Source organism: Pan troglodytes, chromosome 15, assembly GCF_028858775.2.
Source record: "Pan troglodytes isolate AG18354 chromosome 15, NHGRI_mPanTro3-v2.0_pri, whole genome shotgun sequence".
Taxonomy (NCBI): domain Eukaryota; kingdom Metazoa; phylum Chordata; class Mammalia; order Primates; family Hominidae; genus Pan; species Pan troglodytes.
In genome coordinates, this window is record NC_072413.2 from 58,875,274 (window position 1) to 58,902,593 (window position 27,320).

The 27,320-nt window shown below is 34.8% G+C and overlaps 1 protein-coding gene across 2 annotated transcripts in view; it reads left to right on the forward strand.

Moving 5' to 3' along the window:
- Nucleotides 1-27,320, forward strand: part of MNAT1 (MNAT1 component of CDK activating kinase) — a 232,817-nt gene that overhangs the window by 139,115 nt on the left and 66,382 nt on the right. For both annotated transcript variants that reach the window (XM_001167724.7, XM_016926179.4), the window contains exon 7: nucleotides 5,993-6,114. In XM_001167724.7, the coding sequence (XP_001167724.1) occupies nucleotides 5,993-6,114 (122 nt within the window). The remainder of the gene's footprint in view (nucleotides 1-5,992; nucleotides 6,115-27,320) is intronic.

A 27,320-nucleotide genomic window follows, 5' to 3' on the forward strand; every position in this document is an offset into this window, starting at 1 on the left:
TCATCCCACCTTGATCTTTCAAAATGTTAAGACTACAGGCATAAGCCACTGTGCCTGGCTCTTAGGCAGATTTTAAAAATAGTTTAGAGCATAATGATCATGTACTTAACATTTTACTAATTTCTCTTTAAACATGATTTTAAATGGCTGCACACTGTTTTATGTTATAATTGAACTGATGTTTACTTAAACTGATGTTTACTTATTGATTGAACACTTAGTTTCCTTTTAGTTTTTGACAATATAAACTGTGATGAACAGATATGAATAAGAATTTGATTATATTTCTGATTGCTTTCTTATAAATTATTACAGATGGTATTACTAGGTCAAAATATGTGAAGATTTTAAAGGTTTACTAAATTGCTTTTCATCGGAAAGCAATTCCATAATTTGCTCTCTTACCAGCAGTGTATTCACACTCTCTTTTCATATTAAACATTATTTATTTATCATTTATTTAGTAATATGCTGGAGATAAAACATTCTGACATTGTTTTGACTGTTCTGATTTCTTACCCATTTGAGTTCAAATTAGCCTTGGAGTATTTTCTAGCTGTAATTTAAGCTATCTATACTGATTTATTCTCTGCCCACCCTTCTTTCTCCATATTCCTGTCTCTGCCCAGGTTTACTTATTGTCTCAGGACACAACATACTGCTCTGGTAATATTGCTGTCCTCCCCATTGCCTTGCTTTTGTAGACTTTGTCCTCTGAGGTCTGGCACAAGTTGCACTGTTTCATTCTTCCATCTTTTATTGATTCTTCCTCTCAATATTCTTTTTCTTCCTATTCTATCTTTTTCTCCCCCTTGATAGTCTATCTTTTTTTCTGTTCTGTCTTTTTCATTCTTCCATCTTTTATTGATTCTTCCTCTCAATACTCTATAGCACTTAAGTCTATACCATACCATTTGGCACCCAACCAAATTTAATTCAAATATAACTTATAATTAGTATATCATGCACTTTGAGTTCTTTAATTTGAATCCTCCTTTTTCTGATAATTTAGAATAATATCTATCACCCTTACTGTTTGGGTGGAAATATCACCAATAAGCACTTTTCGTCTAAAAAACTTTTAAACACCCTTTTCCTCCCAGTCACTTAAAACCCTTAATACTTTCTCATGTGACCTGTTAAGCTATTATCTTCTCTGTTGGTGATTTTAAAAATTTAAAAAACATATCAATGAGTGTAAGTCATTGTTCTCTAAGTTCTGCCCCAGCTTTAGGTTTGAGAACCATGGCATCTATCTCATGAGTTTTTTCCGAGGGAAAGATAGATGGAATGTTAGAAGGGCAGTTTGTGTGTCATTTATGAACTTTATCTTATCGTTCTTATGGCAAACAGAACTACCACTGAGTAATGTTTATTTCTCTCTAAATGTTATAGTTTTAAAAAATACTCCTTTTTGAGCCTATGGTATTTTATGTACCTGAGCTACTAGAATTTATATAAAAAATTGGTTTAAACCACCTAGGATTTACTTACGGCCATTAAAACTTTTAAATTGAACAACCATGATTATATTATTTAAAAATAGGATATTAAAAGGCAGTGTGTGGAACCCACACTGGGCAGTAATTGAGAGATCTAACTCTATGTGACCTTAGAAAAATTTACATTTTGAGGATAATAGCTTCCATATCCACAAAATGAAGGTGTTAGGGGAAAAAAGCACAGGCTTTAGAATCTGACAGACTTGGCTTTTAATCATCAAACTGCCATTAACTACAGTGTGATCTTGCTCAGTCACAATATCTAACCCCCGTTTCCTCATTCATAAAGTATGATTAAGTACCATTAATAGTACTTAATCATACTTTATTAAATAGTAACATTTCATGAAATTATTGTGGATGCTGAGATATACATACAAAACCCTTTAGCATAGTGCCTAGCACAGAATAAATAATGTTAACTATTCTTATTCAGTGACCTTTTTGGCTATTGTAAATGATGTCCCCACAAACTTCAGAGAAGACTTTGAATTATAAGACATCATAACTTTAGTAATTTGGGTATTGTTGCTAATGTTTAGGTAATGATTAGTTTTAGTATGTTGTTTTCCAGTGCAATTACTTAAGAAAGCTTGTCTTCCTTAAGTATTATCTTCCTTGGAAGGTAATCCAGCTCTTGAAAATACCCATTCTGTGTGAGCCTTTCTGGACCTTGCTGTCTAATTTCTGAAATGCAAACGGAGTGTTGGTGAGACTGTAAGTGTACTTCTTTAATTGTCACAGTATTTTTCCTTTCCCTCACTTACCCTCCTCTCTTTTACTCCTCTCCCCTCCCTTTTACCCCCATAGCTAAAACATGTGACACCAATGCTGGACATTTTTTATCAAATGGCAGGAGAATTTAGTGTCTGACAATTTATGAAGAAGACACTTTGAAATAGGGATGTCAGAACAAGTCTCAAAATATCCCACTCAGGCACTGTCTTCTTAACCTATGCAATGCTCTCTGAATCATTGGTCTGAAATTGGATTATTCTATGATAGTATAAGATTTAGCTTAACAGTTTCATGTTTATTTAGAAAGGCTGTGGAACATGGAGGTTAGGGGTTAAAATACTATGAATGAAATTTCTGACATTACACTTTTTTTCTCTTTTTCCTGTGTATTTTAATTCTAGCAAAGCAAATGAGGAAATTAGAATATCCAAAACTCATTTAAAAAAATTGTGGTAAAATACATGTAACATAAAAGTTCATGTTTTAATCCCTTTTAACTGTACATTTCTGTGACATTAAGTCCATCCAAATTGTTCTGCATCTATCACCACCGTTCATTTCCAAAAATTTCTCATCTTCCTCAACTCAACCTGTACCCATGAAACACTAACTGCTCTTTCCCATGTTCCTAGTCTATGGTAACCACTGATCTACTTTCTGTCTCCATGAATTTGACTACTTTGGAAACTTCTATTAGTGGAGTCATATACTTTTTGTCCTTTTATGCCTGGCTTATTTCATTTATCATAATATCTTCAGGTTCATTCATGTTGTCATATGTCAAAATTTCCTTCCTTTCAAAGACTGAATAATGCTCTATTGTATTTATGTGTATATACACACCACATATTATTTATTCATTTATTCCTTGATGGGCACTGCGTTGCTTCCACATTTTTGCTACTGAAAATAATGCTGCTGTAAATATGCATTGGTGTACAAATATTTCTTTGAGACCCTGCTTTCACTTTCGGGTATATACCCAGAATCCATCCAATTGTTGGATCATGTGGTAATTCTGTTTTTAATTTTTTGAGGACGTGCCATACCGTTTTCCACAGCAGCTATACCGTTTTACATTCCCACCAGCAATGCACAAGAGTTCAGTTTCTCTATATCTTCACAAACATTTAGCATTTTCTGTTTTTCTTTTTAATAATAGCCATCTTAAATAGCCATGGGTGTGAAGTGGTATCTCACTGTGGTTTGATTTGCATTGCCCTAATGACTAGTGATATTGAGCATCTTTTCATATACCTATTGGCAATATGTATATCTTATGTGGTGAAATCTCCGTTCAAATCCTTCGCCTGTTTTTGGTGAAGTACTTTTGACATTACAGTGTCAGAGGTGCCTATTACAACGTGCCTGTAAACTAGCTAGGATGATGCTACATACTATTGAACTTGTTGAAGACAGAAACTGTAATCCAGATGCAAGGATCTTCGATGGTTGTTTCTCACTGCTACAATTGTATTTTATGACTTTTAAGTCATGACTTTTACCTTTTTTAAAATAATAAAATAGATAATGTGTACTGTGCATCCAACTTAGTAACTTAGGGGAAAAAGGAAACTAAGGGATGTAGCAACAAAAAAATTTATAAACTAGAAATTGGAGGAATTAATAACTGCAAGAATGGTTTATAAAAAGTTATGAAATAGAGAAATTGATAGAACTGTACCAAGAAAAATAAGAGAACTAGGGTTAAAATCAGCAAACACAGACTATATAAATTGTAGGTATTTTTATAAATTAGAATTCTATGCCCATGTGGATGATAGATATGTAAATCCCAATGTAATGGTATATACCTGAGTGGCACTTTATTTTGCTCAAATATGATCTGTAAGGTCTTTGTATTTTAGTTATCCAGTAGTTCTTTCTTCTCAGAAAAATAGAGTGGATGTTTTCATCCAATTTAGTTTTCAGCATAAAATTTTCTTATTTTATTTGTATATGTGTGTGTGATGTGAAATAAATACACATTTGGTAAGTTAGTTTGATATCATGTAAAGACTTCAGAGAATAGATATTTATGTGGCACAACTTTGCAGAGAATAATTTTATTAGCTTTCTTCCCTAATTTGAGCTTTCAAAAAAAAAACAAAAACAAAAACACTGATTACCAAAAATGTCAAAGTTGTTTAGTAAAAATAGAAAAATGTGAGGATAGACTATGCTTGTATACAAGGGAACTTTAAAAAGTTTGTGGAAAATGGAATTAAAAGATAAATATAAAAAATATAAACTTTATTTCTCAACATAAGCTCCATCAGGAACAAGACACTTTTGTAAGCAATGATACCAGGCATTTAGTTCATCCCTAAATAACTGAGGGTCCTAGGAATTTAACTATGTCAGCGAAATCTTTTTTTATTATTATTACTGAAGAAAAATGGGTTCCTTTTACAAATTTTTTGAGGTTAGGAAACAAAAAGAAGTAAGAAGGAGCCAAGTCAGGACTGTAAGGTGGATACCTAATGATTTCCCATGGAAACTCTTGCAAAATTGCCCTTGTTTGTTGAGAGGAAATGAGCAGGAGCATTGTTGTGGTGGGGAAAGGACTCTGGTGAAGCTTTCCTAGGTATTTTTCTGCTAAAGCTTTAGCTAACTTTCTCATAATAATAAGCAGATGGTATTGTATTTTGGCCCTCCAGAAACTCAATAAACAAAATGCCATGAGTATTTTGAATTGCGAGTTTTTTGAATTGTTGCTATGACCTTTACTTGTAACCAGTCCACTTTTGCTTTGACTGGACTACTTCCACCTCTTAGTAGACATTGCTTTGATTGTTTTTGTCTTCAGTACTGGTAAAGGCATGTTTCATCTCCTGTTCCTTGAAGAAAGGCTTCAGGATCTTGATCACATTTGCTTAAAATTTCCACTGAATGCCCTGCTCTTGTCTGCAGCTGATCTGGGTGCAACAGTTTTGGCACCCATTGAGTGGAAAGTTTGCCCGACTTTAATTTTTCAGTCAGAATTGTGTAAGCTGAACCAGCTGAGATGTCTATGGTGTTGCCTATTGTTTCTGCTGTTAATCGTCAGTCCTTTTCAATTAGGGCATGAACAAGTTTTTTTTTTTTCCCTCACAAATTGATGCAGATGGTCTGCCACTGAGGGCTTCATCTTCAACATTTTCTTGCTCCTTCTCAAAATGAGTTATCCATTTGTAAACTGCTGATTTCTTTGGGGCATTGTCCCCATAAACTTTTTGTAATGATTTTGCCATTCTTCCATCCAGTCTTCACCATAGATGTTTGTTCTTTTTTCAATTTAGTAGAATTCACATTGCTCTGATAGGAGCTTTTTTCAAATGGTCTTATGCTTCTTTGTGCTTCCAACTAGGTGCTGTTCAGACATGTTATAACAAGTTAGTACAAGTTTGTTTTGGTGCAAATGTTTTTAAAATCCATGCATAGTTTTTAAATAATATGTATTTTGCATAAACTTTTTGAAGTCTCTTGTATTTGATGACTTCTACCATTGACATTGAACAACTATACTGTTTAACGCTAAATCTGAATTTAATGATGGATTTGGTTTTCCTCTTTTAAATCATGTGTAAATGACTATTAATTCTATTATGTGGATTTTGGTTATGCTGCAATGCATTGTACCCATGGAACAGCAAAACTAATGGCTAATACTTCTAATGTGAGGAATTTAATTCATCTTTAAAATGATTATAAATAAGTAGCAATATGAAAATAATAATAAGAGGTATTAAATTCCTTCATTTTTCTAACAGGGTCAACATATTTCACTGGCACCTATTCACAAGCTTGAAGAAGCTCTGTATGAATACCAGCCACTGCAGATAGAGACATATGGACCACATGTTCCTGAGCTTGAGATGCTAGGAAGACTTGGGTATGTGTCCTAAAGAACTTTACATTGAGGAGCTGATATGTGGGACTTATTGCTGTTCTTAACTGACATGTTAACATTCTTAGATTTTCAGTTTATAGAACTTTACTGTTTTGTGAAAAATGAACAGTACTCAATACCAAATTGTTTTATTTAGTACATTAATTTTTCTGTGGACTTGTTAGGTCTCTTGAGATTGAGCCTGGAATACATTCGTTCTTTTTTCAAGTCTGTCCTTGGCAGCCATATTGAAATGGCGTTTATTTTCAGTCGTGAGTGTTTTTTTCTTTCTTTTTTTTTTTTTTAAAGAAATTGGGGCTTAATTTAGTTAGTAGTAAGCCAATAAAAGTATGAGTTGGGCTCCTTGCCATGAAAAAGGGTAGATTTACTCATTGTGCACTGTCTACAGTGAAACTACATTTATGAGCCATGAGCCATGAAATATATTTTGTTGAAAGGTATAACGTAAGGCTGGCCCTGTGGTTCAACAGTCATATTATATATATCCATTCTGGAAATGAACCTGGGATCCTGGCTTTTGTGAGGGATGGAGAGATGGTTATAGTCTCTCTCATGGGAGCAAGTGGGTATTTGTATACTTGAAAAGCGCAGGCACAGATGTTGCTAGATGGAGCAAATCATTTCTTGGTCTCATTTTAAAATGTGAACTATTGAATGAAAGGCTGATCCAGAAACTGTTGTTGCTTAACAAAAGAAAATAGTGGAAAGAATATACTATGAAAAAAAAGTGGGTAAATCGAGGCCAAGAAACTAAAAAGCAATAGAAAAGTCAGAGACCCCAAGAACAAAAACAAGAAAGATGAAACAAATAATAAAACCTACATGCATCTTCAAAAACAAAACCAAAATCTGGAACATGTTGCATAATATTTTACATGTGAACATCAAGGCTCCAAGGTAAAGTTACATTTAAATGATATTTAATATCTTAAGGCTAATTTTTATTCAGTTCTTTATTCTCTTAAAGTCCTATAGCCTACAAGCATGAAGCCAACAGGATGTAAAACAACCTAAAACCCCCTTTGAGATAACAGATTTATTAAACAATTGTCTTAAATGCTAAAATTGAAGTTTGAAGAGATAGACAATATTGCGTTTTATAATGTAAAACGTTATACATGATGTAAACATTTATTTCTTATCTCTTACAAAGAGCCAGAATTGTGTATCTTTAAAATAAATTTACCTCAAAATCTTTACTTTTAATGTCCGTGAAGTTCACGTGTTTAAAATAGTACTCCTCTGTTACTAGGTTTTGCATTTTCCAATAATTTTGTCAAAATTTTTCATACACAGATTTTCTTATGTCCAGGTAGCTTTCTCCTGTTCCTAGAATGTTGAATTATTATTATTTTTTTCTTGAGACAGAGTCTCACTTTGTCACCCAGGCTGGAGTGCAGTGGTGCAATCTTGGCTCACTGCAACCTCTGCCTCCTGGGTTCAAGTGATTCTCATGCCTCAGCCTCCCGAGTAGCTGAGGCTGCAGGCATGCACCACCATGCCTGGCTAATTATTGTATTTTTTGTAGAGACAGGGTTTCACCATGTTGGCCAGGCTGGTCTCGAACTCCTGGCCTCAAGTGATCTGCCCACCTTGGCCCCCCAAAAGTGCTGGGATTACAAGTGTGAACCACTGCGCCCGGCCCATCTTTTAATATACTGAATTCAGTTTGCTGGTGTTTTGTCAGGGATTCTTGCATTAGTGTTCATAAAGGATATTGGCTCATAGTGTTTTCTAGCTTTATTAAGATATAATTAAAAAAGAAAAATTATATATATTTAAGATAGAGAAGATTTTTTTAAGTATTAATTTTTGTGGGTACATAGTAGGTATATATACAGTGGGCTATGGGAGATATTTTGATACAAGCATGTAATGTGTAACAATCACATTAAGGTAGATGGTATATCCATTACCTCAACATTTATTCTTTGTGTTACAAAGAATCCAATTATATTCTTTTAGTTATTTTCAAATGGACAATTAAATTATGATTGACTACAGTCACCCTGTTGTTCTATCAAATACTAGTTCTTGGCCAGGCGCAGTGGCTCATGCCTGTAATCCCAGCTCTTTGGGAGGCTGAGGTGGGCAGATCACTTGAGGTCAGGAGTTTGAGGCAAGCCTGGCCAACATGATGAAACCCCGACTCTACTAAAAATACAAAATAATAGCTGGGTATGGTGGTATGCACCTTTAATCCCAGCTACTTGGGAGGCTGAGGCAGGAGAATCACTTGAACCTGGGAGGCAGAGGTTGCAGTGAGCCAAGATTGTGCCACTGCACTCTAGCCTGGGTGACAAAAACAAAAACAAACAAAACCAAACCAAAAACTAGTTCCTATTCATTCTAACTATTTTTTTTTCTACCCATTAACCATCCCCACATCCTCTCCCACCTCCTCACTACCCTTCACAACCTCTGGCGACCTTCCTTCTACTCTCTATCAGTTCAATTGTTTTAATTTTTAGCTTCCACAAATAAGTGGGAACATGCTAAGTTTGTCTTTCTGTGCCTGGCTTATTTCACTTAACATAATGACCACCAGTTCCATGTATGTTGTTGCAAATGACAGGATCGCATACCTTTTTTATGGCTGAATAATACTCCACTGTGTATATGTACCACATTTTCTTTATTCAGTCATCTGTTGATGGACATGTAGATTGCTTCCAAATCTTGGCTATTGTGAACAGTGCCGTAACAAACATGGGAGTGCAGATGTCATTTTGAAATACTAATTCCCTTTCTTTTGGGTATATACCCAGCAGTGGGATTGCTAGATCATATAGTAGCTCTATTTTTGTTTTTTGACAAACCTTGAAACTGTTCTCCATACTGGTTGTACTAATTTACATATCCACCAACAGTGTACAAGATTTTCTTTTTTCCACATCCTCTCCAGTACTCGTTACTGCTTGTCTTTGGATAAAAGCCATTTAAACTGGGATGAGATTCTGTCTCATTGTAGTTTTGATTTGCATTTCTCTGATGATTACTGGTGATGTTGAGCATTTTTACATATGACTGTTTGCCATTTGTATATCTTCCTTTGAGAAATGTCTGTTCAAATCTTTTGCCCATTTTTAAGTTGGATTATTACATTTTTTCCTGTTGAGTTGTTTGAGTTCCTTACATATTCTGGTTAATAATGCCTTGTCAGATGGGTAGTTTGAAAATATTTTCTCCCATTCTGTAGGTTGTCTCTTTGTTCATCGATTTCTTCGCTTTGCAGAAGCTTTTTAACTTGATGGGATCCTACTTACCTATTTTTGCTTTAGTTGCCTGTGCTTGTGGGGGTGTTCCTCAAAAATCTTTGCCCACTCCAATATCCTGGAGCATTTCCCCAATGTTTAATTTTAGTAGGTTAAATAGTTTGAGGTCTTAGATTTAAGTGTTTCATCCTGATTTGATTTTTGTATGTGGTGAGAGTTAGGGGTCTAGTTTCATTCTTATGCATATGGATATCCAGTTTTCCCAGTACCATATTTTGAAGAGACTTTCTTTTCCCAAATGTATGGTCTTGGCACTTTTGTCAAAAATGAGTTCACTGTAGATGCATGGATTTGTTTTGAGATTCTCTATTTTGTTCCATTGGTCTCTGTGTCCATTTTTATGCCAGTACCATGCTATTTTAGTTACTATAGCTCTGTAGTATTTGAAGTCAGGTAATATAATTCCTGAAGTTTTATATCTTTAAAGTTTCTTTAAAGATAGCTTTGGCTATTCTGGGTCTTTTGTGATTCCATATAAATTTTAGGAATTTTTTAATTTCTGTGAAGAATGTCATTGGTATTTTGATAGAGATTGCATTTAATCTGTAGATTGCTTTGGGTACTATGGCCATTTTAACATTATTGGTTCTTCCAATCCATGAACATGGAATATCTTTTGTGTGTGTGTGCCCTCTTCAATTTTTTGCATCAATATTTTATAGTTTTCATAGTAGAGATCTTTCACTTCTTTGGTTAATTCCTAGGTATTTTATTCTAGCTATTGTAAATGGGATTACTTTCTTGATTTCTTTTTTAGATTGTTCACTCTTGGCATATAGAAATGCTGCTGATTTTTGTGTGCTGATTTTGTATTCTGCAACTTTACTCAATTTGTTTATCAGTTCTAATAGTTTTTTTGTGAAGTCTTTAGGTTTTTCCAAATATAAGATCATATCATCTGTAAACAAAAATAATTTGACTTACTCCTTTCTGCTTTGGATGTCCTTTATTTCTTTCTCCTGTCTGATTGCTCTAGCTAGGACTTCCAGTTCTGTGTTGAATAGCAGTGGTGATAGTGGGCATTCTTGCTGTATTCCAGATCTTAGAAGAAAGACTTTCAGTTTTCCCCCATTCAGTATACTAGCTGCAGGTCTGTTATATATGGCCTTCATTATGTTGAGGTAAATTCCTTTTATACCCAGGTTTTTGAGGGTTTTTACCATGAAAGAATGTTGAATTTTATTAAATGCTTACTCAGCATCAGTTGAAGTGATCATATGGTTTGGTCCTCATTCTGTTGATATGATATATCATATTGATTGACTTGCATATGTTGAACCATCCTTGTATTCCTGGGATAAATCACATGTGGTCATGATGAGTAAATGATCTTTTTAATATGTTGTTGAATTCAGCTTGCTAGTATTTTGTTGAGGCTTGCAAACACTATCTTATAACCCATTATTTTAAGCTGATGACAACTTAAGGCTGATAGCATAAACAAACAAACAAACAAATAAGCAAAATCAAAACTAGTAAAAACTCTACACTTTAACTTTGTCCCCCTGCTTTTTAACTTTTTGTTGTTTCTATTTATATCTTATTGTACTATGTCTTGAAAAGTTGTAGTTATTATGTTTAATTGATTTATCTTTTAGTTTTCCTACTTAAGAGTAGTTTATCTACCATGATTAAAGTGTGGGAATATTCTGTGTTTTTCTGGGTACTTACCATTACCAGTGAGTTTTGTACCTTCAGGTGACTTCATATTGCTCATTAATGTTCTTTTCTTTCTAATTGAAGAACCCCCTTTAGCATTTCTTGTAAGACAGGTCTGGTGTTGATAAAAACCTTCAGCTTTTGTTTGTCCGGGAAAGTCTTTATTTGTTTCTCCTTCATGTTTGCAGAACATTTTCACCGGATATACTATTCTAGGGCAAAAGCTTTTTCCTTCATGCCAGTCTCTTCCGGCCTATAAGGTTTCCACTGAAGAGTTCGCTGCCAGACATATTGGACCTCCATTCTATGCTATTTGTATATTTTATCTTTCTGCTTTTAGAATTCTTTATCCTTGACCTCTGGGAGTTTGAGTGTTAAACGCTTTGAGGTATTCTTTTTTGAGTTTAATCTGCTTGGTGTTCTGTAACCTTCTTGTACTTGAATAGTTTAATATTGATATATTTCTCTAGATTTGGGAAATGTTCTGTTATTCTCCTTTTGAATAAACTTTCTACCCTCATCTCTCTGTCTGTCTCCTATTTAGGCCCCATAACTCTTAGATTTGCACTTTTGAGGCTATTTTCTAGATCTTTTAGGCATGCTTCATTGTTTTTTATTGTTAATTTTGTTTTGTTTTCTTTGACTGTATTTTCAAATAGCTTATATTTCAAGTTCACTCTTCTGCTTAATCAATTCTGCTATTAAGAGACTCTGGTTTTGGTTTGTATTTTCTTGATGATTAGTGATGTTGAGCAGCTTTTCATACACCTTTTGGCCATTCATATGTTATCTTTGGGGAAATGACTATTCAGGTCCTTTGCCCATTTTTAAATTGAGTTATTTGGTTTTGTTTGCCTTTGAGCTATTCAAGTTCTTTATATAATTTGGGTATTAACCCTTTATTGGATGTATAGTTTGTATAGTTTGCAAATATATTTTCCCAATGTGTAGGTTGGTTTTTCATTTTGTTGTTTATTTCCTTTGTTGTCTAGAGCTTTTTAGTTTGATGTAACTCTATTTGTTTATTTTCAGTTTTGTTGCCTATTTGGTGTCTTATCCAGAAAACCATTGCCAAAGTTAACATCAAGGATCTTTCTCACTATGTTTTCTCTTAAGAATTTTATGGTTTCAGGTTTTATTTTTAAGTCTTTAGTCCATTTTGAGTTGATGTTTTTTGATATGGTGTATGATAAGGGCCAGTTTCATTCACTTGTATGTGTATAGTTCTCTCAGTGCCATTGACTAAAAATATTAGCCTTTTTCCATTGTATGTTTTCATGCCCTTATCAAAAATTAGTTGACTGCAGATGTTTGGGTTTATTTCTGGGCTCCCTATTCTGTTCCAATGTGTATATGTTTGTTTTTGTGTCAATACCATACTATAGCTTTGTAATATTATCTGATAACAGCAAATTTGGTGTTTCCAACTTTGTTCTTCCTTTTCAAGGCTGTTTTGTTTTTTGTGGGTATTTTGTGGTTTCATGTGAACTTTATAATTTTTTTCTATTTGTATTGAAAATGCCATGAGAATGTTGATAGGGATTTTGTTGAATCTGTATACTGCTTTTGGTAGTATGGACATTTTAACAATATTCCTCTATTCTTACGGACATGGGATTTGTTGCCATTTATTTATGTTGTCTTCAGTGTTTCATAGTTTTCAGTGTGTACAGCTTTGACCTCCTTTGTTAAATTTGTTCTTAAGTATCTTAATCTTTTTGATTAATCTTTTGATTAGCCTTTGAAAAAGGCTAATGTAGTGTTTTGATTACATTATATTAAAGGCTAATGTAATGTTTTGATTTTTTTCAGATAGATCAATATTAGTATAAAGAAATATAGCTGATTTTTGCATGTCTGTTTTGTTTGATTACAAAAAAGCTAATGTAATGTTTTGATTTTTTTTCAGATACTTCACTATTAGTATAAAGAAATATAGCTGATTTTTGCATGTCTGTTTTCTATCTTGCTACTTTATTGAATTCATTTTCTAATTCTAACTTTTTGGTCTAATCTTTATGATTTTGTACATATAGGATCATGTCATGCAGAGAGGCATAATTTTACTTCTTGATTTCCTATTTGGATGTATTTTATTTTTCTTGTCTAATTGCTCTTTATAATACTTCCAATTCTATATTGAATGTAATTGATGAAAGTGGACGTCCTTGTCTTGGGGTCAGGCAAAAACTGAAAACTTTTCCTCTGTTGATTATAATGTTAGGCATAGGCCTTTCATAAATGACCTCAATTTTGTTCAGGACATTTTATTCTAAACTTATTTTGTTGACAGTTGTTATGAAAAGATTTTGAACTTTGTCAAATGCTTTCCCTGCATATATATTGAGATGATCATGTGGTTTTTATTTTTTATTCTATTGATGAGTTGTATAACATTGATTTGCATTTTTTTTTGTTGTTGTTGTTACATATCAGAGCTGTTTTTTTTCTTGTTTTTGTTTGTTTTTTGTTTTTATTTTATTTTATTATTATTATACTTTTAAGTTTTAGGGTACATGTGCACAATGTGCAGGTTAGTTACATATGTATACATGTGCCATGCTGGTGTGCTGTACTCATTAACTCGTCATTTAGCATTAGGTATATCTCCTAATGCTATCCCTCCCCCCTCCCCCCATCCCACAACAGTCCCCAGAGTGTGATGTTCCCCTTCCTGTGTCCATGTGTTCTCATTGTTCCCACCTATGAGTGAGAACATGTGGTGTTTGGTTTTTGTCCTTGCGATAGTTTACTGAGAATGATGATTTCCAGTTCCATCCATGTCCCTACAAAGGACATGAACTCATCATTTTTCACGGCTGCATAGTATTCCATGGTGTAGCAGAACTGCAGGAAATAGAGACACAAAAAACCCTTCAAAAAATTAATGTATCCAGGAGCTGGTTTTTTGAAAGGATCATCAAAATTGATAGACCGCTAGCAAGACTAATAAAGAACAAAAGAGAGAAGAATCAAATAGATGCAATAAAAAATGATAAAGGGAATATCACCACTGATCCCACAGAAATACAAACTACCATCAGAGAATACTACAAACACCTCTATGCAAATAAACTAGAAAATCTAGAAGAAATGGATAAATTCCTCGACACATACACCCTCCCAACACTAAACCAGGAAGAAGTTGAATCTCTGAATAGACCAATAACAGGCTCTGAAATTGTGGCAGTAATCAATAGCTTACCAACCAAAAAGAGTCCAGGACCAGATGGATTCACAGCTGAATTCTACCAGAGGTACAAGGAGGAACTGGTACCATTCCTTCTGAAACTATTCCAATCAATAGAAAAAGAGGGAATCCTCCCTAACTCATTGTATGAGGCCAGCATCATCCTGATACCAAAGCTGGGCAGAGACACAACCAAAAAAGAGAATTTTAGACCAATATCCTTGATGAACATTGATGCAAAACTCCTCAATAAAATACTGGCAAACCGAATCCAGCAGCACATCAAAAAGCTTATCCACCATGATCAAGTGGGCTTCATCCCTGGGATGCAAGGCTGGTTCAATATACGCAAATCAATAAATGTAATCTAGCATATAAACAGAACCAAAGACAAAAACCACATGATTATCTCAATAGATGCAGAAAAGGCCTTTGACAAAATTCAACAACGCTTCATGCTAAAAACTCTCAATAAATTAGGTATTGATGGGACATATCTCAAAATAATAAGAGCTATCTATGACAAACCCACAGCCAATATCATACTGAATGGACAAAAACTGGAAGCATTCCCTTTGAAAACTGGCACAAGACAGGGATGCCCTCTCTCACCACTCCTATTCAACATAGTGTTGGAAGTTCTGGCCAGGGCAATCAGGCAGGAGAAGGAAATAAAGGGCATTCAATTAGGAAAAGAGGAAGTCAAATTGTCCCTGTTTGCAGATGACATGATTGTATATCTAGAAAACCCCATTGTGTCAGCTCAAAATCTCCTTCAGCTGATAAGCAACTTCAGCACGGTCTCAGGATACAAAATCAATGTACAAAAATCATAAGCATTCTCATACACCAATAACGACAGAGAGCCAAATCATGAGTGAACTCCCATTCACAATTGCTTCAAAGAGAATAAAATACCTAGGAATCCAACTTACAAGGGATGTGAAGGACCTCTTCAAGGAGAACTACAAACCACTGCTCAATGAAATAAAAGAGGATACAAACAAATGGAAGAACATTCCATGCTCATGGGTAGGAAGAATCAATATCATGAAAATGGCCATACTGCCCAAGGTAATTTATAGATTCAATGCCATCCCCATCAAGCTACCAATGACTTTCTTCACAGAATTGGAAAAAACTTACTTTAAAGTTCATATGGAACCAAAAAAGAGCCCGCAGTGCTGAGTCAATTGTAAGCCAAAAGAACAAAGCTGGAGGCATCACGCTACCTGACTTCAAACTATACTACAAGGCTACAGTAACCAAAACGGCATGGCACTGGCACCAAAACAGAGATATAGATCAATGGAACAGAACAGAGCCCTCAGAAATAACACTGCATATCTACAACTATCTGATCTTTGACAAACCTGAGAAAAACAAGCAATGGTGAAAGGATTCCCTATTTAATAAATGGTGCTGGGAAAACTGGCTAGCCATATGTAGAAAGCTGAAACTGGATCCCTTCCTTACACCTTATACAAAAATTATTTCAAGATGGATTAAAGACTTAAACGTTAGATCTAAAACCATAAAAACCCTAGAAGAAAACCTAGGCATTACCATTCAGGACATAGGCATGGGCAAGGACCTCATGTCTAAAACACCAAAAGCAATGGCAACAAAAGCCAAAATTGACAAATGGGATCTAATTAAACTAAAGAGCTTCTGCACAGCAAAAGAAACTACCATCAGAGTGAACAGGCAACCTACAGAATGGGAGAAAATTTTCACAACCTACTCATCTGGCAAAGAACTAATATCCAGAATCTACAATGAACTCAAACAAATTTGCAAGAAAAAACAAACAACCCCAGCAAAAAGTGGGCGAAGGATATGAACAGACACTTCTCAAAAGAAGACATTTATGCAGCCAAAAAACACATGAAAAAATGCTCACCGTCACTGGTCATCAGAGAAATGCAAATCAAAACCACAATGAGATACCATCTCACACCAGTTAGAATGGCGATCATTAAAAAGTCAGGAAACAACAGGTGCTGGAGAGGATGTGGAGAAATAAGAACACTTTTACACTGTTGGTGGGACTGTAAACTAGTTCAACCATTGTGGAAGTCAGTGTGGTGATTCCTCAGGGATGTAGAACTAGAAATACCATTTGACCCAGCCATCCCATTACTGGGTATATACCCAAAGGACTATAAATCATGCTGCTATAAAGACACACGCACACATATGTTTATTGCGGCACTATTCACAATAGCAAAGACTTGGAACCAAGCCAGATGTCCAACAATGATAGAGTGGATTAAGAAAATGTGGCACATATACACCATGATTTGCATTTGTTAAACCAACCTTGCATCCCAGGGATAAATTTACGTACTCATGATGTAAAATCTTCTTGGTATGTTGTTGATTGTATCTCTTCATCTGAGATAATGGCTTTTAGTTTTCTTGTAGTCTCTGTCTGGCTTTTATAACAGAATGTATAGTCAGGGTTCTCTAGAGGGACAGAACTAATAGGATAGATGTATATATGAAGGGGAGTTTATTAAGGAGTATTGACTCACACGATCACAAGGTGAAGCCCCACTATACACCATCTGCAAGCTAAGGAGCAAGGGAGGAAGCCAGTCCGAGTCCCAAAATCTCAAAAGTAGGGAAGCCGACAGAGCAGCCTTCAGTCTGTGGCCGAAGGCTTGAGCGCCCCTGGCCAACCACTGGTATAAGTCCAAGAGTCCACAAACCGAAGAACTTGGAGTCCGATGTTTGAGGACAGAAAGCATCCAGCATGGGAGAAAGATGAAGTCTGGAAGACTCAGCAAGTCTGCTTTTTCCACCTTCTTTTGCCTGCTTTATTCTAGCCACACTGGCAGCTGATTAGATGGTGCCCACCCAGATTGAGAATGGGTCTGCCTCTCCCGGCTTACTGACTCTTGTTACTCTCCTTTGGCAACACCCTCACAGACACACCCAGGAACGATACTTTGCATCCTTCCATCCAATCAACTTGACATTCAGTATTAACCATCACACAGAGTATAGAATGAGTTAGGGAGTGTTTCTTCCTCTTCACTTTTTTAGAAACATTTGATTGGTGATAGCTCTTCTTTAAATGTTTCATCTAGGTTACCCAGTTTGCTCATAGTTCTCTCATATATCCTATAATCCTTTTAATTTCTTTAGAATTGGTAATAATGGCTCCACTTTCATTTCTGATTTTACTAATTTAGGTCTTCTCTCATTTTTTCTTAGTCTGTTTAGCTAAAGATCTGGTAATTTTGTTGATCTTTTTGACAGAATCACCTCAATTTATTTATTTTTCTCTTTTTTCTATTCTCTATTTTGTTTATTTCTGCTTTAATCTTTATTATTTTCTTTTTTCTGCTAGTTTTAGGTTTAGTTTGTTCTTCTCTTTCTAGTTCCTTAAGTGTAATGTTAGATTGTTGATTTAAGACTTTTCTTGTTTTGTTTGTTTTTTTTTTGAGACAAAGTCTCGCTCTGTTGCCCAGGCCAGAGTGCAGTGGCATGATTCAGCTAACTGCAACCTCCGTCTCCCATATTCAAGTGATTCTCCTGCTTCAGCCTCCTGAGTAGCTGGAATTTACAAGCGTGCACCACCATTCCTGGCTAATTTTTTGTAGTTTTAGTAGAGACCGGGTTTTATCATGTTGGCCAGGATGGTCTCGAACTCCTGACTTCAAGTGATCTGCCCACCTTGGCCTCCCAAAGTGCTGGGATTACAGGTGTGAGACACTGTGCTTGGTCAGATTTTTCTTGTTTTTTAATGTTAGCACTCATAGCTATAAATTTTCCTCTTAGTACTCCTTTGCTGTGTCCCATAAGTTTTGATATGGCTTGTTCTTGTTTTTATTCATTTCCAACTATTTTCTAATTTTCCTTGTGATTTTTTTTTGAAACATTGGTTATTTAATAGTGTATTGTACGATTTCTACAAATTTGTGAATTTTCTAGTTTTTCTTCCATTATTGGTTGCTAACCTCATCCTGTTATGATTGGGGAAGATACTTTGTATGATATCAATTTTTTAAAAATTTATTAACACTTAAATTATGGCCTAAAATATGGCCTGTCCTGGAAAATGTTCCATGTGCACTTTAGAGGAATGTGTAGTGTATTTTCTTGTAGTTGAGTATAGTGTTCCATATATGTTTTTTTCAGTCTAGTTGGTTTATTCTATTGTTCAAGTCCTCTGTTTTATTTATCTTTTGTCTAGTTTTTCTATCTATTATTGAGAGGGGAGTATTGAAGGCTTTAACTATTATTGTAAAACTCTCCCTTTGGTTCATATGTTTTGATGGTCTGTTATTAGGTAAGTAAATATTTTAACTAATATGTTATGTTCTTTTGTCTTATGAACACTTTAAGTTGAAAATCTGTTTTGCCTCATATTAGTATTTACCTCTGTTCTGTTTTTGTTGCTATTCGCATGGAATAGCCTTTTTCATGCTTTTACTTTTAACCTGTTTGTGATTTTGAATCCAAAGTTAGTTTCTTGTAGATAACATATAGTTGGATCATGGTTTTATTTATTTTTTATGTATTCTACCAATCTCCATCTTTTGATTGGAGGGTTTAATTAAGCTACATTTAAAGTTATTACTGATAAGGATGGTCTTCCATCATTTTTTATTTGTTTTACATGTGCCTTATAGCTTTTTCTCCCTTATTTCCTATATAACTGTTTTCTTTGTGTTTATTTTTTAGTGCCACATTGAAATTCTTTGCTTATCCTCTATTGTGTATATTCTTGAGCTATTCTTTTGTCATTATGATGATTACATTTATTATCCTAAGTTGTAGCACTCTGAATTTATACAAGGTTAACTTCAGTAACATGCAAAAACTCTGCTTTTAAACAGTTCTGTCCTCACCCCTTTTAGTTGTCAGCACCACAGAATTACATCTTTATATATTGTGTGTCCAAGATTATTAATAAATTATTTTTTTAAATGTGTTAGTTTCTTAAATTATGTAGAAAACAAAATGTGAGTTATAAAACTTAGTAATAATACTGGCTTTTAGACTAATTTTTTTAAAAAAGATATTAGTCTCTTAAATCTTACAATGTTATACCTTTTGATTATCTTTTTTACTTGCACCTCTTGTATGCTCTATTTTGTGCTTTTTAATTTTTTTTAAAAAGTTTGTTTTAAAAGTTAGGATAATTTCTCTTGTCCTATCTTCAAGTTCACTTATTCTTCTATTTTGCCCATTCTGCTGATAAGGCCATCAAAGGAATTCTTTTTAATATTGCAATTTTTATATCTAGTATTTTCATTCACTTTTTAAAAACGATTTTCACTTCTTAAATTCCCTACCTGTTCATACATATTATCCACCTTTTCCATTAGATCCTTTAAGTTATTAATCATAGTATTTTCTTAACTCCTCCTCTTATCTTTGGGTTTGATTCTGTTGACTGTTTTGTGTCCTCATGATACATTTGTTTTCCTGTTTGTTTTAGTTATTATTTGAATATTGGACATTCTGTATGACAGAATAGTGGATTCTGAGATAAATAATATTTATGCACAGAAATATTTACATGACTTTTTCTGCTAGGCCATTAGTGTCGAGAGTTGAGTATTCTGTATTTTGATCTTGGTTTTGGTTTTTTGTTGCTCCAGTTCCTATCAATGTACCACAGGCTTCAAATTCATCTAGTCACAATTTATTGCCACCTTGCTTTTAGTGTGAGGCCTGGAGTGCTGGAAGGAGTTTTCTAGGTTTTCTTGTTCTACCCTCTAGTTTTCAACAGGCTCTGTAAGCCTGAGCCACAGAGGGCTTCTCTCTTGGTGTTGCTCCCCTATAGTAGATTGCCCTTGCTTTTTACTTAGAATAAGTCTTACGGTGGGAAGAAGGGTTTTCTTGCTTCTCCTTTTCCAACGTTAGTCATAGGAGGACCTGTGTGCCTGAGGATCAGGATGGTGCTTTCTTAGTGTTCCTATTTCTTTCCCAGAGGCCAACAATTTGTATCTGTTACTTCAGGGTACAGGTGGCTTTGCTGTCCCTCCCCAGACTCGCAACTGAAGTTTGTCTTGTTTTGTTGCAGGTGGGGAATCTTGGGCACAGGGCTGTTTCCTGCCTCTCCCCTAGACTTATGCTTTGCATCAGTGTAGGACGCTAGGTATGAGTTGGTTTCCTGCCTTTCCTCAGTGGTTGGTTTCTTTTTCCTGTTTCAATGTAGGACTAGGAATGCGGGCAGTAGGTTTTCTACCCCTCCTCCATTGGCACCCAATCTTTGCTCCTCTGTAGCAGTGGAGGCTTGGATGTTTTTTTTTTTTAAATGATTTATTTCCTCTTGCATTTAGTGCTCCATTATTGCTGATTTTATTGGGTCTGTTTCATGGAATATCCTCCTCATCTTTCTTTTTTAATCTTCTATGGTGGTGGTACTTCTTAGAACATGAAGATTTAAATAAGGGTTAGAATTCCCTGTAAAGTAGTTTTAGCCTGATTGTCTATTTTTTCCCAGTAAGTTATTAAATTAAATAAACTTGGGCAACACTTTGTTTGGAGCCCTTTTTGTGTTGCTTTCTGCCTTTACCTCTATGGGTTGGAGTTTTAAATGTAGGATGTGTCCTTTAGATAAGGTATAACCTTAGTGTTCTTACTTTTCCCAAGTTTTTCATACTTAACATCTGATTTGAAGGGAGGGAGGAGCACTTTTTGTGTGTTTGTGTGTGTGTCTGTTGGTGGTGGTGGTGGTGGTAGGGCTTTCATCAAGCATTGAATATTTAGAATATAATTAGTTCCAAGATCCTAGAAGCAGACTTTTGTCTTTGTCCATAAAGACTGTACATACATTTTATATCTACAACAGTTAAAAAGGCAAATTGTTACGATTACAAATAAACATGTATACCCTTCAAGCAGTAAATCTTGGCCGTAACAGTTTCTTTTAGCCATCTGTGGCTAAATAGTGAAGGAATTTAGATAATTAGTAGTGATATCAGAATTGCTAAATAATTTGTGTTTTTTTTTGGTCCAGGAACTATTTATCTACCAAAATAGAATGTGTAACTCATACTTTCCTTCTCTTCAGTCTTCTACCTTGACAAAGGGATTAAATTCTATACAGAGGACTTTAGTTATTAGAGCCAGGATTAGCTCAAGCTTTCTCTTTGCTGATATATTGTGGCCTTATACTTAGATATGTGCCAAAGTAAATCCTAAATTGATTTCTTGTATCAGAAGTTAACTTTCTTTTCTGGAATTATTATCTGAAGCTATCTGCTTTCTTATTGTTTTTCTTATTACTGTAGACCTAAAAATATATTTTTACCTAACTAAATTTTTAGAAACATTTAGAAAGGAACTGAAGAAGTTGCTTTGTGAAGTGACTTTTCAAAGAATGATTTGAGGTGCTGTTCATAAGGTATGAGGATAAGGTATCAGTTTTGTAAAGCTGTAATATTTTCACATTCATCCTAACAGTTGTCCGTGTCGTTGCTAGAAGATTACATCTAATAAGCTCCAGTTATCCCTTTACAATGGTCTTTCCCCCAACCCAAAACTTCTAGCCTCTAGTGCTCTCTCCTTTCCTTTCCTTATTGTAACAAAATTTCCATTTTATATTCTGTTTTCCTACAAAGGGAACTAGTTTAATTTCTCTAGAGGCAAATAGAGAATACATCAATTATCTCAGCCATGTGTGGTAGCTCATGCTTATAATCCTAGCACTTTGGGAGGCTGAGCTGGAAGGATTGCTTGACACCAGGAGTTCAAGACCAGCCTGGTCAACATAGTGAGACTCTGTCTCAACAAAACAAAACAAAACAAAACAAAACAAAACAAAACAAATCATCTCGTTTCCGTTTTCCAGTATCTGCGTTGAAACTATGTGACATGATGAAGTTAAGAGTAGTACAGTTTTTTTTGTAGCTACACCTTATTTGTTTCTAAAATGTGGACACAGGCACTTTCAAGATAATTTTAATTATGTATTTTTGGGAGTGGATGACATAAGGTCTTGGGAGGCATTGGTCTCCCAAGAACTATATTTTTGTTCTTTTATAAAACTTTGATAAGGGATAAAACCAAAAGAATACTGCGTTGAGATTTTTAGGTGATTGTTACTGAGATCTTTTCACAATGAAGTTAAACTAGAGAAATAGATGAAGAATATTTGTGAATTTCTCATTCACAGGATATCATTAGTAAATAATTATAACTCAAATTGTACTGGCAGTACTCTTCTGGTGTGCTCAAAACAATACATAAACATGTTTTATTCTGTGCCAGTGGGAGCAAGCAGTGGGAAAACTTAACTGCTAATTGAAATTCCCTAGATTATGGCCATAGTGGTTAGTTTAGGAAAGTCTAATTGATTGTCAATGTGAGACTCTCTTTTTAATAATCATCTGGCTTTCTAGTTAATATTTTACTACCTTCCACTCAAAGAAGAGTTATTCCCTTAATTGATACAAATCATGAGCATTTGTGACACAACTAGATTCATCCATTTCAAGTTATTAATCAAATATAACTACTGTCTTCTTTTTTCTTTTTGAAATGGAGTCTCTATTGCCCAAACTAGAGTGCAGTGGCGTGATCTCGGCTCACTGCAACCTCCGCTTCCTGGGTTCACGCAACTCTCCTGCCTCAACCTTCTGAGTAGCTGGAAAAACAGGCGCGCACCACCATGCCTGTCTAATTTTTTGTATTTTTAGTAGAGACGGGGTTTCACCATGTTGGCCAGGCTGGTCTCGAACTCCTGACCCCAAGTGATCCACACGCCTCAGCCTCCCAAAGTGCTGGGATTACAGGCATGAGCCACCGCGCCTGGCCATAACTACTATTTTCACTAAGTATACAAGTGATTTATTTAATGTGAGCTGTTCATTTGTGAATGATTATGGAAATTTAAAAAAAAGACTTGTTGGCAAAGTGTTGAATAGATAACTTTATTGTTATTATTTTATTTCTTTCATGTACTCCAGCAGATAAAGATAATGTACCTTCTGAACCTACTCTTAAAATTCCCAAGAAATCAATTGACTGATTAGTTATAAGTAAGAAATTTAAAACTTGATTTTAAACATTTATAATTTATATCCGCATGATTTTTTGTAAATTTTGGTTTGGATTCTTAGAAGTTCATATCACATTTTAATGAATGTTTATGAGTAAATTTCTGTATTACTCAAATACTTGAATAGTGAAAAATAATTAAAAATTACAGAGTATTTAAGGTAGATATAAATTTGTCATATGTATGGTTCCAGGCAAACTTTGATACCGGCCATGAAAATATTACATGATGAAATATTTAAGTAGTTTCATATAAGAGTTATGGTTTTATTAAAAGCACTGCTAGTTTATATTTATGTAAATATATGCATTATGTAAATACATAATTTATATATATCTTTAAATTTCTGTGTAAAATAATCATATGTAAAGCTGAGAAGTAAGAATGACTTCTCTAATATGATATTTCAGAATGCCTTTCTCAGTTTTATGGGAATATCTATTACTTTCATTCTATGACATGTTGTGACATTTTTATGATAAAATATCTTTATTTAAGGTGTGTATTCTTAAATTTTCCTTATGCATGATTTAAACGAAGCTGTTTGCTACCAAAATTCTGCAGAATGAAATTTTTTTCTTTTACTGATACACAATATTTTACATATTTATGGGGTACATGTGAGTATTTTTACATGCATAGAATGTGTAATTATCAAGTCAGGATATTTGGGGTATCTGTCACCTTGAATATTTATTATTTCTATGTGTTGGTAACCTTTCAAGTCCACTCTTCTGGCTACTTAGAAATATATAACATATTGTTGCTAACTGTAGTCACTCTAGTCTCTTATTGAACATTAGAACTTATTTCTTCTATCTAACTGTAAGTTTATACTCATTCACTAACCTCTCTTTATTTTTCCTTTCCGCCCTCACACCCTTCCCAGCCTCTGCTATATTCTAGTGTCTATCTCCATGAGATCAAGTTTTTATGTGAGTGAGAACATGCAAAAGTTGTCTTTCTGTGTCTGGTTTATTTTACTTAACCTGATGAACTCCAGTTCCCTCCATGTTGCTGCAAATGACGTGGTTTAATTCCTTTGAATGGCTAAATAGTAATACATTGTGTGTGTGTGTGTGTGTGTGTGTGTGTGTGTGTGTGTGTGCACGCCACATTTTTTTAATCCATTTGTCCATAGATGGATACTTAGATTGATTCTACAGTTTTTGCTATTGTGAATGGTGTTGTGATGAACATGTAAGTGCAAGGTGTCCTTGATATACTGATTTCTTTTCCTTTGGTTAGATACCCAGTAGTGGGACTGCTGGATCATATAGTTCTATTTTAATTTTTTGAGGAATCTCCATACTGGTTTCTGTAGTGGTTATACCAATTTGCATTCCCACCAATAGAATCCTCTTTTCTCTGTATCCTTACCAGCATGTGTAATTTTTTGTCTTTTTAATAATAGCCCTGCTAACTGGGGTAAGATGATGTCTCATTGTGGTTTATATTTGCATTTCCCTGATGATTAGTGATGTTGAGCATTTTTTCATATACCTGTTGGCATTTGTATGTCTTCTTTTGAAAAAGTTTCTATTCATATTCTTTGCCTACTTTTTAATGAGATTACCTTTTTTTATTGTTGAATTGAGTTCTTTGTATATTCTAGATGTTAGGTCCTTGTAAGATGAATAGTTTGCAAATATTTTCTCCCAATCAACATCTTGTCTCCTCACTCTGTTGATTGTTTCCTTTGCTGTGTAGAAGTTTTTAGTTTAACATAGTTCCATTTGTCTATTTTTGTTTTACTTATCTGTGCTTTTGAGGTCTTAGCCATAAAATCTTTGCCTAAACCAATGTCCTCAAGTGTTTCCCCTTTGTTTTTTTCTAGTAGTTTTATATCATCTGGTCATACATTTAAGTCTTTAATTCACCTTGAGTTGATTTTTGTATATGGTGAGAGATAGGAGTCCAGTTTCATTATTCTGCATATGAATATCCAATTTTCCCAGCACCACTTATTAAAGAAGGAATTCTTTCCCCAGTGTACGTACTTGGTATCATTGTTGATTATTAATTGGCTGTAAACATGTGGCTTTATTTCCGGGTTCTCTATTATGTTCCATTGATCTTGTAGAATGAAATTTTTATCTTAATTTCATGTAGAGCTTGTCTTTATATTGCTTTGTGGTAGCTACAATGCTCTACCACAAAGCAATACAAAGATATAGATGCACATACTTATTTCTGTCTTATGTTGACATAACTGGCATAAGTTCTGTACTATCAATCAGCAAACTTTAAAAATGATTTTTAACTGTGAAGGTTTAATGTCCTGAGTCACAAGACATGATAATATCTATTATTATATAATCAGTAGTGAAAATAATTGTAGTAGTTATGATGATATTGAATTAAGTCAGTTAACTAGAACCTGATGGTAATTAGAAGAAAATTTCTTGCTTGATCTCTATTAGCAGAGAATATCTAACTATTATTATATCATCAGTAGTGAAAATAATTGTAGTAGTTATGGTGGTATTGAATTAAGTCAGTTAATTAGAACCTGATGGTAATTAGAAGAAAATTTCTTGTTTGATCTCTATTAGCACTATTAATTTTGTTTTCTTGTGTGGCCATAGACTGCATTCATAAAAACCAACTTGCTGTGCAAAAGCAATTGATTATTACAAATCTATTACTGTTATTGGCAAAGCAATTAAAAAATCTATGACTCTTGAAGAAATAGAATAGGGTCCAGTTCACAAAAATACAGGTGTACCTTATTTTATTGCATTTCGTTTTATTACTTTTTGCAAATATTGCAAGTATATCAATGCTGTTTTTCCAACAGCATGTACTCACCTCATGTCTGTTTTTCACATTTGGTTAATTCTTACACTATTTCAGACTTTTGCATGATTTTATCTGTGTGGTGATTGGTGATTAGTGATCTTTTGCTGTTACTATTATTATTGTTTTGGTTGCCACAAACTGTACCCATATAAGAAGGTGAAGTTAATAAATGTGTGTGTTCTGACTGTTCTTCTGACTGGCTGTTTCCCCATCTCTCTCTCTCTCTCTCTGTCTCTCTCTCTTACCTTGGACTTCCCTATTCCCTGAGACGCAGCAATATTGAAATTAGGCCAATTAATAACCCTGCGGAGGGTTCTGTGTGTTCAAGTGAGAGGAAGGGTCACATGTCTCTCACTTTCAATGAAAAGATAGAAGTGATTAAGCTTAGTGAGCAAGATATGTCAAAAACCGAAATAGGCAAAAGCTAGACCTCTTGTGCCAAACAGCCAAGTTGTGAATGCAGAGGAAAAGTTCTTAAAGGAAATTAAAAGTGTTGCTCCAATGAACACATGAATGTTAAGAAAGCAAAACAGCCTGATTGCTGCTATGGAGAAAGTTTTAGTGGTCTGGATAGATCGAAGAAGCAAGAACAGTCCCTTAAACCAAAGCCTAACTTTCTTCAATCCTATGAAGGCTGAGAAAGGTGAGGAAGCTACAGAAGAAAATTCTAAAGCTAACAGAGGTTGGTTCATGAAATGTAAGGAAGGATGCCATTTCCGTAACGTAAAGTGCAAGGTGAAGCAGCAAGGGCTGATGTGGAAGCTTCAGCAAGATCTACCAAGATATTGATGAAGGTGGCTACTCTGAACACAGATTTTTCAATGTAGATGAAACATCCGTCTATTGGAAGGAGATGCCATCTAGGATTTTCATAGCCAGAAAGAAGTCAGCCACTTATGGTAGCTCACACCTCTCATTCCAGGATTTTGGGAGGCTGAGGCAGACAGATAGCTTGAGCCCAAGAGTTCGAGAGCAGCCTGGGCAACATGGCAAAAAATACAAAAATTAGCTAGGCATGGTGATGGGAGGTAGCTACTCAGGAGGCTGAGGTGGGAGAATCACCTGAGCCTGGGGAGGTTGAGGCTGCAGTGAGCCATGATCATGTCACTGTACTCCAGCCTGGGTGACCCTGAGCTGGAGTGTAGTGATGTGATACAGTGAGAGCCTGTCTCAAAAAAAAAAAAAAAAAAAAAAGTCAATGCCTGTTTCCAGAGCTTCAAAAGCAAGTCTGACTCTC